This window comes from Silurus aristotelis, assembly GCF_946808225.1.
Source record: "Silurus aristotelis genome assembly, chromosome: 27".
NCBI classification, from domain to species: domain Eukaryota; kingdom Metazoa; phylum Chordata; class Actinopteri; order Siluriformes; family Siluridae; genus Silurus; species Silurus aristotelis.
Window position 1 is genome coordinate 8,907,250 of NC_139600.1, and position 15,091 is coordinate 8,922,340.

At 39.0% G+C, this 15,091-nt stretch overlaps 1 protein-coding gene across 26 annotated transcripts in view; it reads right to left on the minus strand.

The window, feature by feature from the left end:
• The window catches only part of LOC310721142 (receptor-type tyrosine-protein phosphatase delta), a 458,849-nt gene that overhangs the window by 30,430 nt on the left and 413,328 nt on the right, over window positions 1-15,091 (minus strand). For 16 of the 26 annotated variants that reach the window (XM_083532475.1, XM_083532473.1, XM_083532465.1 and 13 more), the window contains 4 exons: window positions 13,814-13,926; window positions 10,895-10,936; window positions 10,244-10,341; window positions 3,420-3,543 (listed from right to left, as the gene is read on the minus strand). In XM_083532475.1, the coding sequence (XP_083388601.1) occupies window positions 3,420-3,543; window positions 10,244-10,341; window positions 10,895-10,936; window positions 13,814-13,926 (377 nt within the window). The remainder of the gene's footprint in view (window positions 1-3,419; window positions 3,544-10,243; window positions 10,342-10,894; window positions 10,937-13,813; window positions 13,927-15,091) is intronic. The other 10 variants (XM_083532456.1, XM_083532454.1, XM_083532467.1 and 7 more) reach the window with 1 other exon arrangement.

Consider the following 15,091-nt stretch of genomic DNA (forward strand, 5'->3'; position numbering starts at 1 on the left):
GGAACTATGGCAAAAAATGGCAGCAGGTGCTCTGGAGTGAGGAGTCAAAATGTTAAATATTTGGAGGTAGCAGGAGGCAGGTTGTTTGCCAAAGGGCTGGAGAGTGGTACAATAATGAGTGTCTGCAAGCAACAGTAAAGCAGACTGGTGGAGGTTCTTTTCAAAGTCTGGGACTGCATTTATGCAAATGAAGTTGGAGATCTGGTCAAATGGTCCTCAATGCTGAGAAATACAGACAGATATCTATCCATTATGCCATACCATCAGAGAGGCATCTGATTGGCTCGAAATTAATTCTGCAGAAGGACAACAACCCCAAACATGAAGCAATTAAAACATCAGCATAGAAAAGAACAAGGAGTCCAGGATTGATGGTTTGGTCCCCACAGACCACGTCTGTCTGGTATTATATGAAAAGACAGAAGGAGTTGAGGCAGCCTACATCCAGAGAATATCTGTGGTTAGTTCTCCAAGATGTTTAGAACAACCCACAGTACCTGCAGAGTCCCATCAAAAAAAACGTGTGCAGATGCAGCTTGTTTTGCAGGCTGTTAATTTACTTTCCATTTTTAGATTTTTTTTTTCCAGTATAGGAATAATTGTCTACGTGTTTATTATACACTATATGTCAACTGGAATCAAATTAGATACACGTTTATGCGTTAAAAACGAGCTGAAAACTTTTATGCACGTCGGATTTTTATTTATTTACTTTTATTTTCGACTTTTTAAGATATTAGATGTCTGAGGGAAGCTTATATGTTTTTATGCTTTGGTGCTGAGGAATTTTGCTTGATCCAATCTTCCTAAGTTTTTAATTAAACCAGCAGCTTCAAAGCGCTTGATAAAGTTCTCTCACTTATCACATAGTAAAAGAGTTCTTCACAAACGCTTTATATTTTACTCACTGTAATTTATGAAATGCATCGACAAATGGCTCACGATAGCACAGTTAAGCGTGGCTGTGGTAAAGTTTCTCACCGTGTAACTGACAAAGTTGAATGTTTTCCAGTAATATATAGTTCCTTTAATATATTATCTCTTTTACACTGCGAGATCTTCACAATGATCCCTTTTTTTGTCACTGATAGAAGGCACAATCACCCTCACCAGCTGTTTTTTCCTCTTTCTTTAACAATTCAGAAAAGTAAATAAAGGCTAAAAAGTTAAAGACAAATTATCCAGTAGGTCAAGTTATATAAAATGTTACCACAAAAAAAAAAACAACAAAACATCCATAGCCTTCTACTGTGTCACTTACAGATTGTTACACACTGTTGAACCTCCTTCCAGAACATATAAAATATATTAAAGATAACTCTGATCTGATAACAAATGGCAAAGACATGAGCTATTTATGTGTTAGAATTATAGGATTTCTACTTTTATATCTATAATATATTTATAATAATCTCTAATTTACTGCTCCTCAGAAGGAAGAAAAAATCTATAGCTTTTAATCCAGTTGTGTGAAGCCCCAGACAAACTGATTGGCAACATGGTTTAAAGATATATAATGCCTATAAAAGTGTAAAAGCTCATATTAGGTCATGGGAGTCCTGTTCTACACTATAACCAGTAACAGTGTGTTATTTTTCTCTGTTAGATTTATATGTGTGTATGAAAAATCTGCAAGATCAGTAATAAAATGCTTCAGCAGTGAAAAGCTGTAGCCGGCTGGCCTGTAAATATGAGACATTACATCCTCTGACCTTTACAGAGTCAAGCAGTTAAGAGATTTGAGGATTCTCTTTCTCTCTCTCTCTCTCTCTCTCTCTCTCTCTCTCTCTCTCTCTCTCTCTCTCTCTCTCTCTCTCATTTATATAAACTTGGATATGGATTTCTGGCAGGTATACACTCGAGCTATGTTTCATTGGAACGCCATTAGTTTGAGTGTATTGTTAGAAAAAACACTCTTGGGATAAGCACAAGACTGTCTTTATGACTACAGTCCAACATCTACAGTATCCAGGCAAGATTACCCCCAAAATGGTTGGAAGTCATCATTGCAACAAAAAAAAAAAATGCTGAACAAATAGATAAATCTCATATCGCCTGCATTTTTGTCAGTTTAATTATTGCATGAGTGAAATAATATTAAGAACGAGAATGTTCTGATATGCAGGTACAGATTGCATGTAAGTGTAAGTCTGAAGTCGAAAGAAGTGTGTTTCTTGATGCAAAAGCAAATGGGGGGGGGGGGGGGGTAGCTCAGTGGTTAAGGTGCTGGGCTACTGATCAGAAGGTCAGGGGTTCAAACCCCGGTATCACCAAGCTGCCACTCTTGGGCACTTGAGCAAGGCCCTTAACCCTCTGTACTCCAGGGTTGCCGTATCATGGCTGACCATGCGCTCTGAGCAAGCTGGGATATGCGAAGAAAAATACACTGTGCTGTAATGTATATGTGACAAATGAAGTCTATTCTAAACGAGTGTTGGTGTCACGTCTGATCAGTTTAACTATACACCATTAAGAAAGAGAGATGGAGCATAAGAAAAGCAAAAAAAACACATAAGCAATCTGTTCCTCAACATCCCTAAACCACTGTTTTGTTGTACTCTGTCTCCTGCCACACCTGGCCCAGGTAATCAGAACTCCATACTCTGTGATTACAGCCGCAGACGGTGCTGAACGCTGAAATAGAACAAAGATGAAGCCTGGCAGGGGTCCTCGAGGGCGAGCTGAAAAAACTTCAGAACGGTTCCTACTGCGCTGCCATTTGAAAATTTCCTGATTGCAACACAGATTTCTTTCCTACTGTGTTTATTTTGTTCTGCCCTCTGCGTACTAAATCACAGGCAGCTCGAAGCCAGTCGACGTCAGCCAGAAGCTCTGGCTAACTCTCGCGTGTACAAGTTTTTCGAATCAAAGCAAACACGAAGAGGCGAGGGCTCTCAACTCCAGATGTTAGCGTGCAATGCATCAGTTTCCCAAATATGTGTGTCCCATCAGAGGGAAATCAGTTCAGAGAGCTCAGTGAGGACAAACACAGGGCTGTGCTTGAAATGCGATGGAAGCCTCCAATGCAAGATGAGTGATCAGATTTCCATAGAGATCTAATACAGTTAGTGTCATGCTACATTAAGGAGGAATAGATGCCATTTTATGACCTTAACTATGTTTCTGTACCAAGATTTCATTGGTAGTCTACTGTTGCTTCAACGTGCTGCTTTAATCTCTCATCCATATGTATAGATATGAATGGAAATGTGAAAAAAAAATGTGTGATATTTTACAATGACCATCTTGAGGGTCACACACCATTATTTGAAAAAATGATTTTCTCGTTAAGACATTTGTGTAAGCTGACAGCTAGCATGGCAGTGTAATTGCAAAACCTATTATTATTATGTCAAATAATGCATGCTAAAAGCTAAAAAAAAAAAAAAAAAAAAAAAAAAGCCTGAGGCCAGACATACCATCTATAGAGGACAGCAGCACCCTGGAATGGTCGTAGGCGATGACATTGGCATAGCGGTTCTTGGCTTTGTTTACCTCCAGGTTCGAGTGTTCCCATGTAAACTGCTGGCCTGGATCTATAGACTGTAATAGAAATACAAACAATAATCAACTCCACTGTTATGCTCTTGAGTGGTGTAACTGTGTATGATTTCTTCCCCCCTGTACTTGAAAGATTGCAGGGTTAGTGTGTGTGTGTGTGTGCGTGTGTGTGTGTGTGTGTGTGTACAATATATATATATATTGTATTTGTCATACACCTAATTTCCACATAATTAAGATTCAAATGAACCCAAATTTAAACGTTTGTTATCACCTGCCACAAACATACATGCAGACATGTATATATATATATATATATATATATATAATAAAAAGCCTTTTTGTGTGGAATGTAAGGTATATAACACTAGCCGGTATGTTATTATTCAATATGGCACTTATCAGCATGTGCAAACTGTAAGCTGCAGGAAGCACATGATAGCCTTCTGTCTCAAACTGGTGGATGTCCAGTAATACAGAATATTCTGAGAGAAAGCAAAAAAATTGGCTATAAATATTTTGAAAATCTTGTGACACACATTTAAAACTTGGCCTGGACACCGCAAAGATGTTTACAACCAATTATATCACAAGGATAGAGATACTCAGCCTTGTTTGCCAGCAGCTTATTTCCAAGCTCTTAGTCTCAAACTAATGGAAAGATGGCATGATAGGCATCATGCATAACTGACAAATGTCTTAAAATAGCCTCCTGCCACACTAGCATTTGGGAGTAAGTAACGCCAGGCATCAACATGAGCGACGTGAGTGGCTGAAAATAAGGATTCAGAAATGTCAAGTATATAGTTACAGTCTGTTTCCCCATTCCTGGAATATCCTCATCTAGCTTCACCTCCTCTCCATCATCCGGTGTCTTAGACTTCCTGTGGAACATGTGATTTTTATTTGGGTCCCCGTCCGCGACACGTACAGAAAGTTTGCTCCTGCGGTTGTCAAGCTAAATAAAAATCGCTTTGCACGTCGTGTCGGGGGTGGGGGGAATGGGGGAAGCACCGCAATAAAATCAAGTTACTGAATTAATCCATTAACAAAGCCTTTCTCTGGCAGGACAACTGCAGAGCGCAGTGTTCTAAAGTCATTATCTTAGACTAATCTTTGAGCTTCTAAACTATTCTTCATGCACTCCATAAAAACACAGGTCTACTTCAAATGCTCAGGGCTGAGAAGAGTTACAAATAATAAAAAGAAAAGAATAATTCATTCATATAAGTGCACTGTTTGAACTCCTACTTACGGGGTTATTTTCTGAGGAGCAAAACTAAGGAGATCTCATTGCTGGAATGAGAAAAGCTTTTAGAAACTGCAACAAACCCCCAAAACAGTACTTAGAGGCAACATCGCATTAAGCATTACATCAGAGTAGAACATGAGAAAACGTGAACTACTTCATTTTTTTTAGTAGGGTGTACATTTGTTTTATTGTCTTCTGTACACTGGGGAGCTGGTAAAAATAATTTCATGTTAAAAAATAGTAAAATAATAAAAATAAAATCAAATATATACAATGCCCTTTTATTTTTTTGTTGCAAATATCGATATAAGACGTTTAGGTTTCAGTGTTTTCTTCTTATAAACAGTTCTAATTTAAAAATGATTTTCAAGGATGATAAGATGCAAAGATGAAAGTGTGCATCGGAAACAAGTTGGCGTTTGTATTACTATGTATCGTTTTTTACATATTTGATCAGTGAAAAAACATTTTATTTATATGTAATTAGTCGTAGATGCGCGATACTTTTATTATTTAGAATATACTTGTTTGGGAGTGGTTAAGGTGCTGGGTTACTGATTGGAAAGTCGAGGGTTCAAGCCTCGGTATCGCCAAGCTGAAACTCTTGGGCCCTTGAGCAAGGCCCTTAACGCTCTGTGCTCCCGGGGCGCCGTATCATCTCTGACCTCAGCCGCTGGGCTATGCGAAGAACGATTTTTATTGTAACAAATAAAAGCTATTCTATTATTTAGAAACTGACCAATAATTTGTGATCAATATTTTCGATGTAGATTGATTTCTCCGCACTAAACTGTTTCTTGAGCGTGTTCTCGCAGTACTGCTGTTACATAAATATGATGTATCACAATCCCATGGAATACAGATCAACATGGCAGAGGTAGAGCTGCATCTTCCTGGAGTCAGAACAGGAAAAGAACATCTGGTTTTATTGAATCTTTTTCTTTTCTTTTTTTTTCTTTGCACAACAAAGCCATATGTATCTTTATTGTATCGTTGGCTATGTTTCGAGATGTAAATCGGATCAGCCTCAGTTATGCAGTTATGGAGATGCACATCCGTGCTATTTAGTACTAATTAAATACAGTTTGCAGTGGAATTCGGTTCAAGTTATTGAATTAACTGAAGGAAGTAATACACATTCCTTATCTCTATTCCTTTTTTTTCTACATTAAATGCTCTTCTGTAAAATAGAGTAAAATAGATATCTAACGCAGGTGGTGACCCTTGCTTTAGATGAATATATTTGCTAAACAAATAATCGTTCGTGTTTTTCTGGGGATGAGCTTTTGAGCTGGTTTAACCACCGCTTCATTCCATTTATTTTAATAATTCGCTCTCCTGAGTGTCTGTTTGAAAATGATAAAGATATGCATCAGCCTCCTGGCAAACTCCTCTCCAGGTTGACAAATTTCAAATTACAGTTTTGCAGAGGAGAACGGAGAATAAATGCAAATAAGTGAAAGGGCCAATGAGCTCACTTTAGACCTGAGCTGATCAGTCTATTTGTGCGTTTTGAATGATTTCCTAATCCATATTCATTACATCAGATTACACTGCACTGTATGCTCAAGTAAAAGCATATGGCAAGATAAATACTAGTAATATAACTGTAAATTGCATCAACTTAGCAACCGAGAAGTTTTCACAATGAGCAAATGCAGCTTTGGCATGAGAAAAACTGAGTGGTGGCATTTTTCTATCAGCCCGGGGTCCCGTTGCTGAGCCACGGTGCATTATGAGAGGGAACAAATCTTCGGCTAAGCCACGGCGTTTCATCCGAATATGTTGAAACAGCGGGTCTCAACATTGCTCATAATGAAACGTGGCCTCATTTCATTGTGCTCTCAAAATGACTTTCCGTGCTGCTGCGAGGGGGTGGGGGGGGGGGAAGGGGCGGCTGGGAATTACAATTCGATGTAGTTAAGCTGCAGTAATGGCAGGGGCAGCCTGGCACCGAGCCAGAGACTGACCTCATCGGCTGGAGGCGGCTGTGGCAGAAACGCGACCCGCAGTGCTCCACTCGCGCGCACACACGGACATACACACACGCACACACAAATCTAGAAATAAACAATTCCATGGCCATGCCAGGCAGCATACATGGATGCAAAAGCACAGCATTGGCATACTGAGTGCACACACTGTTTTTCCAAACCATTCACATTTCCCACTTGGACTCATATTTAATCTCTGAGCTCTAACAACAATCATTGTCTCTTATGTCACTTCGTGTGAGATAAGTACTTCTATTCATCTCGCATTTTTGGTGCGCTACATAGTCTACTGAAAAACAACGGCTTCCTGTCTTCACTCTTGGTTATTTCAGGGTAGTGCGCAAGCTATATAAGTACCTTGTATAAATATTCAGCCCATTTGTACTTATCTCAATTCTGTACACGTACAATTAGAATAGTCCAGGTTTATACTGTAATATTTTAGACTCTATACTATTATTATACTTATACTATATACTATATCTGGTCCCCTGGTGGTCTAGTGGTTAGGCTGCAGCGCGCTCACCGCTGCGGCTCGGGTTCGATCCCCGGTCAGGGAACCGACCCCAGCCGCTCTTAGTGCCGGTCCCAAGCCCGAATAAATGGGGAGGGTTGCGTTAGGTAGGGCATCCAGCGTAAAAACATGTGCCAAATCAAACATGCAGATGATCCGCTGTGGCGACCCCTAATGGGAGAAGCCGAAAGAAAGTTTATACTATATACTATATTTTATACTATACTATCTTATCTACTGCACCTTTAAATATGCTTTTTTATACCACTACTATATTATAAAATTTCTAGCGTTAGAGTGCACAATCAAATTTTCTATTTGCTAAAATATTCGCTCTATGAGTCAGTAAAAAAAAAAAAAACACATTTGGCTGCAATTACTGGTACAAGTCTTCTGGGATATGTCTATCAGCTTTACATCTGGATCCTGGTTTATTTATAAAATTTTTTTGTCCATTCTTTCTGGGAAAAATTGCTCAAGCTTTCGTTACAGAAAGTTTTCAATAAGATTCAGGTGTGACAGGGGAACGTTCTTCTAGAAGAAACGAGCGGGGGATCATTTATGCAAGATCTTAAATATGTATTTTAAATTCGGATGCAAAATTTCAGATCAGACTGAATCTTGAAAGCTTGCTCGAGAATATTGCATATTTGGAGAACTCAGTTCAATTTCAAACATCTTTCACTTGTTATAAAAATGAGCAAGAGTTTTGTATTATTAGGTCATCAGTTATGTGATTAGACAACTAATAGGTGCAATATGCCTATTGTGGGGGTTTTTTGTGTCTAATTCGATGAGGAAATTTGCTGATTCTCTTCATATTGCAGACTCTGAGGTGTTTTTTTTTTTTCCACAAAGAAAAGTTCTTATATTAACATCTAATAAGCCAACTAATTAACCACCACCTCAGTGTATGCGGATGAAACGCAATATATGTGTGTGGTAAGGCATTCTGGGAAAAAAAAAAAAGGAGATTTTATATATGGAGTGATCTCTATTTCTGTAACAGTGGTCCAGATTAACATTCCTATGAAGTGACCTTCAACTTGATATTTAAAGGTCTGAACCCGGATTTCTTATAAAGCTGCTTTGACAACAACTGTTATATAAATGAATTGAAATAGACTGTAAAAGAACGCACCGAAGTCGTACTTGGCTCTCTGGGCTTTGGCCACATGCAGGACCGGCTTCTTCCATCATCGCTCTCCTGCTCCGTTTAATAACACTCCATCGATCAATGAAACCCCGAGGCTTCTCATACAATTCACCCAGCAGTGATGATGGATAAATAAAAAAATAACATTGTGACAAATACGATTTCTCCTCAGCCTTCTGTTGCTCGAATCCAATCGGAGACTGACTTCCATCAGCGAGAAATGACATCACACACTTGAATTCGTGTGCTCCGGCAGTGCACTGCTGCTCTAAAGACCATAAAGAGATCTTCACCTCTTCTCCATCCAGAGATAACAGGATTACCCTATTCTCTGTCTTGCCTGACCTTTCCGATTCTGCTTCGCTCGACATCAAGCGGCAGCTCAGCAGCTTTTATGAAGAGGAAAGTAGCTTTAAATGTGCAAACAAATGTTTCACTTTCACTCTAGGAAAGTCTAGAGTAATTATTATGCTGTATAGCTATATAAAACACCTTGCATCATTCAGTTTTGGGCCAGGGTCAGAGAGCAACACTACCTACTCCTCATCATCACACACAGACTGGTTAATACGTCATTAAAAAAAAAAAATTGCTTGTTTTGTAACTACTGATGCAACGTTTGGAAATCATTTCTCAAACGTTCGGTGAGTTGGAATATCACATTCTGCTCTCTCGTAGCCTACTTGGTTGATTGTGTAAGGCTGATTAATTTTTGGATCTTTTTTTTTTTTTTTTGCTTGAAGGCAATTCCTACATGACTTTCATAATCTCATTACAGAAAACGAACTTTATTTTCCGTGTGGATAAATTTGATTCATTAAATCGTTCTCCCAAAGATCTGATTATGACGGTCAGATGTAGCAACAAGGTAAAAAGTCATTAGGTATGTCTTAGCTTTTTTGGTGTTTGGTTCAGAATCAAACCTGCTGTAGCTGTAAGCAAATTTGCAGATCTCATTACTAATCAGAAGTCTTACTCTGTGACAATCTTGCTATATATCTCTTAGCTTAGCTTAAATGACCAGGCTCTCACTGTCTACATTTTATTTTGCATTTATTATTTAAAATCTTTAAAACTCCACTTTCTTTACCCATTAGACCTAAACCAGCTAAGGCTGGTACATTTATCCGGAAACATTTGAAAACGGCATTTCAGTCTAAAACCGTTCCGCGTTTATGTTTTTCGCAAAAAGTTGCTCATCCACACTCAAACGTCTGAAAAAGCGTACATGCCTGAGTAGGACGCTTCGACCCGCATCAATTCCGCCTGGCAATTATTTACTTCCAGGCTCTTTGAAATGTGGTTGTGTTTCGAAGACCAGGGTAGTAAATAATCAGGCGGAAATGACGGGGGTCGAAGTGCCTTACGTTTTGTTCATGTGCAATTCAGATATGTTTCTGCATTGATGATCTTTGAAAACGAAAGTGTGGACGTGGAGCGTTTTTTTTAGACGGAAATTCTATTCGGATTAGTGTGGATGTAGAATTTTCAAATGTATCCACCTTGGAGAGCGTTTTCAAAAAGCTACGTTTCTGTTGACCAAAAAAACTCCATCTCAGCATGGACGGAAGGCCAAAATGGAGAGAATTATATGCGACTTCAAACGAAAACGTATTAGTGTGGACATGGCTTAATTTGTCTTCACTGCGCACACCTAAGGTTGAATTGCCTAATCTCATTATTGAGCATTATTTATATACCATATATAATAAAAAAAAAAAAACTATTTTTTTCAGTACTCTTTCCTCATAGCTAAATGAAGATGGCAAATATAAAAGCAGAGCTCATTAGCATTAAGAATGAGATCAGTGTGGTCAGAATTTTACCTCATATTCCTGTGAGAACTTCAGGTTGTCATTAGCTTTGAGTCTCTCCAAGTGGTCAGACAGGTCCATGATGGGAATCGGAGGATGACTCGACATACCTACAGGTAGACAAAAACAAGCAATGGAAGGTTAGAATGAGGAAAAGTAAAAAAAAACAAAAAAAACATTTTATTTACAATCAGAGATGAGATTTATTAGAAAAATACGTATATGTCATAAGAGATGGAGAATGTAAGTATTGTTAGAGGAATCACTCAAAGTGTTTAGCATGCGCTCAGATGATGGAGACGAATGGAGAATGGAGAACTCCAACTGGGCATTCCTGAGGTGAAAGAAGAATGTTATTCGCACGCAAGCGGCGTCAGTAGTCAGCATGGCAAAAAGGAAATGAATAAATAATGTAAACAAGAACAGCAAAAAAATTAAAAAAAGAAAACAACACGGGCGCTTGGATGTTCAGCGTTTGAGCACATGACATGGAGCTCCAAGGTTTTCCTGCAATGCCATGAAAATAGAGCATTATGGGTTAGACGGTGGGAAGCCTCAACGGAAGTCTGAATTAATGGAACGGAGGAGGGAAAAAAAAGGGAAGATGATGAGGATTAATGAAGGAGAAATACAATGGCATGTGTATAAACGAGACCAACTAACTTGACAGATGGAGGTTACTGGGGTAACCGGAGGCACCGGAACCTGCGGAGGAAAGGGGGGCGCGGCGTAAATCAAATATTGCTGAAGGTTAAAGCAAATGTGGTGATCACACATCCTAAAAATTAACACGAAGCTGCACAAACAAGAAATTTACCTACTCCTCTGAGCAGTCTATTTGTTAGTAAAAACACAAAGTGTTTCATGCTAGTAGCTGACAAACACTAGCGTGCAGGGTGGGAAAAATGAGCAACTAAACATACAACACTACAACACAAACCAAAAAAGAAAAGAGCCGAAATAGAAGCGGCGATAAACAAGTTTTCGAGCGATCGGATGAGAATAGGATAGACAAAAAAACGGACAAATTGGCGAAGCCTTTTTTCAGTTTTATAGTAAAATAGAGAGGACAACCTTAAACACTTGAGGCACTTGAAGCTAACGACTGACTGCAGATCATTTCAGACTTGTGGGAGGTTTGTAGGTTGAAATCAAGTATGAGTGAATTGGTTAGAGTTGTAAGGGTGAAAGGGGGTATATGCCTAGATGGATGATAGGAAAAGTGTGTGTAGGACGAGGGTGGAAGCGAGGCTTTAATAACTAGTTTGCATAACAGCAGATGGCGTGCAAGTAAGAGATATGGAATCACTAAAAGAGAGAGAGAGAGAGAGAGAGAGAGAGAGAGAGAGAGAGAGAGAGAGAGAAGGATGAGTGTGAGGATGCAGCGGGAATGGTTCTTTCATCCGAGTGGATGACAGAAGTGGGCATTAGCTAATGGAAAAAGCATCCAAGAGCTCCCATTCAGTGCCACTCAAGATCCATTTCCAGGCACGATGACAATGAAACTGGCACTTGCCGAGCGCGACTGTGCTGACATCGAGCACCCTTAAGATGAAAATGGGAGATGGACTGGGTGAACACACTGTGCACATGAAGAATTACAAGAGGGGAGGAGGAGGAGGAGGAGGAGGATGTGTCAGACTAATACAGAGACCCTTAAAAGAGTGTGTTTTCTCAGAAACTTGTTTCGTAAGTCGGAATAAAACAAGAATCCGAGTGATATATAAGGCCCGATAATGGCCCGAAATGCCAAGCGCCTTATACTGAAAGTTTCTTTTTTAGTACCAGCATGCTAAGAACAGATCTTTTTTTTGGAAAATCACATATTCGTTCTGCACTTCCTGCGATGATATAAGAACATGTCTGTCATCGTGCCCTACGTTTCTGAGGCTTCACTTCCTCACATATATCTTTCTGGCTGGATGGTTTGGTCTGAGCGGCTCTCACCTTATCAGCCAGGGTTAAAGGGGAACACTTCTGTTCACAGCTCATCGATTTTCACATTCCTTCCACCTCTCTATCTCTTTCCTCACAAATATACTCTCTCGGATTGGTTCATATTTCACAGAAGGTCAGATCGGACTTGAAAAGGGGATAATTAGAAAGCTCATGATTAGGCATCAAAACCAGGAAAGGACATCTTAACATTGCTAATTCATGATTTATACATTTCATTTTTTACTAGTATTTGCTATTTTGAGTTTTTGAGCTGCATTTGATAACAGGTTACGATATCTTCCGAACATAATTCCATTATTAGTTATTAATGTAAGTCTAAATATCTACGTCTCACATCATTATCGTTAAAATGGCAACACGATTTGGAACACAATGAAACTTTCGGTCCAAGGAGGAGTTGCTGGTTTGAAAATATTTCGCATCATCAGGTGGTTCAAAGCCATGTAGGCTTAGTGGGATATGGTTACAATAATTTATCATCAATTCTTGTAAAATTACAGCCTCTGGATTCACTTTTGCCCTTCTTCAAGTGACTCCATTCATCCGTACCACAATTTATGGTACGTCAGCTGCTTCTACAGCCAAATACAGCACCTCAATAACTGTTGTGGAAGCTCTCAGGCTTGTTTTTTCAACATACACACGAGCCGGGATACAAGTGCAATCCGAAAAATATTTTCTATATAACATTTACCATTAAAAACAGCCCACGCATCAACAGAATTGATGTGCAAGCACCGTATTATTTATGTATACCGAATCAATTTTCTGTAATACATGATGATAAGATGATGGGTTAAATCAGAAGCGGCAAAGCAGGAAATGGTTTGCTGAGCATGAGGACAACAGAGCTGGGGCTGAAATGTTGTTAGCATGGACCCCAGGCGATGTCACTACCAAAAATTGACATTCAGTAAAGCAATTTAGTGATTTTAAATGACTTCAAATTCATTCAAAGGGAAACAGAGTTCTGTAGTTAAGGTTCTATGGTTGTGAGCAGAAGACTGTGAGGTCAAGTCTCGGAAGTGCCACTATAAAGCCTTTAAGTAAGACCAACAACCTTAACTACTCAGCACTTTAGATAAAAGCTTCTGAAAATTAATTAGCACAAAACTAAAACGCTGTTTTGAGGCAAAAGGCCAGCAGTTCCATCAGCCTGCGTCCTAAACTTGCTTTCCTGCGTCTGCATGCTGGTTATATTCCAACTGGATAGCATTTAAATTATAAATGTGTGGACAGGGAAATCATAATGAAATTGGATCTGATTTCTACTCCCAAAGCAGATGATCTGACATATTGCCTAATTTTAAATGGCTGGATATGCTCTTCAAAATGTTCCTCAGGGAATTTTTGGGTTGTTAACAGTTTAAGCTTTACAAACGTGAAAGCCTCGAAATCTGTTCTAGCATAACCACGGGAGAAAACTTGGAGAATACTTAAGTCTATAAGAGAGTCTAAACACTTTGTTAAGGAGCACGCACGCAAAATGAGGTTAGAACCTGAAGAACAAGGCCCTATGATTGGTGGATTCGAACTGATCCGATTACTGTGATTAGATCATCTTAAGTTAAATGAAGGTGATGGCTGGTGATGATGAAGGTGAGGTTGTGTTACTGTGCTTACCAGGAGTTTGAAAGTTGAGACGCCGTAGCTCCACTGGATCAGTGGGATGATGGGACGGCATTTCCTTACTGTTGGGTAAGCTGCCTTTCCTAGCCTCTGACTCAGCTCGTTTCCTACAACAAACATCCAAAACAGCAGAGGTGTCTTTTGAATTTTTAACCAGTCTCAAGAATAGAATACGGCATGGTTTCAGGAGTTAATAACTCCCACTAATGGTCATATAAAGAGCAGAGCTTTCGCAGAGTTTTCAGTCTACATGAGCACATAGATGCCAATGATTGGTGTCCCTGTGATTGACAATGGAAAGAATGTATATCTTTCCCACATCCCGTTTTATACTCTTAATTAGTGGTGCTTGAAATGCATCAATCTCTTTTTTTTATCTCTTTTTTTTCTGTTTCTTAAACACCTCAATGGAATTCTTATATATATAAATATAATATAAAATGGCTAAAATGGTGAAAAAGTTCACATTATATATATATATATATATATATATATATATATATATATATATATATATATATATATATATATATATATATATATATATATATATAAACTTTTTTTTTTTTTTTGGCTCAGGCACATTGGATAAGCCAATCAATCCCTTCTGTCATTTCCTCACTTGGCCCTTCTCTGTTGATGCCTCAAGGCTATGGATCTCAAACTGCCATTCAACATTAAGACCTTCCACACTCTGGACATTTTGGTCAATGAAATGTGCTTTGACTTCTCAGCTCCTCCTGTCCATCAATGAAAATATATGGAAAATCAGACAAGTCTACCATTCTCTACCTGGCAATGTGTATGGGACTGCTATGAGTACAACCTTTACATTGTATATTTGGGGAAAAAATGCCAATGTGTAATATGTTGCGTCTTTCAATCGGTGAACAAGTGCAACATGGCTAGAAACATCCTTCCACTGGCAGCGAGCTTATTTTCACTGTTCATAAATGGTACAGCAGGAGCTCTCCGAGCAAAGCTGAAATGGGGTTTGAGTGCAAAAAGTCAGATTAAAGCAGCGAAGTTCCCTACCTGAGCTAAGCACAATGCTCCTTAAAAAGACATGTTGACTTTGTAATGTACTGCAAATTTGAGTCACATAAACTGGAGAAGGTACTTCACAGGTCTCCGTGCATTTTGTAAGTTGTACAATGGCGGGGAACACAAAATACCAAGTTATATTTACATTTAAATGCTGAACCTGTCCCCCCGTCACTGTGATTCTATCTTAACAATGGGCAGTTACGGATTTCTACATGATCTATGCAG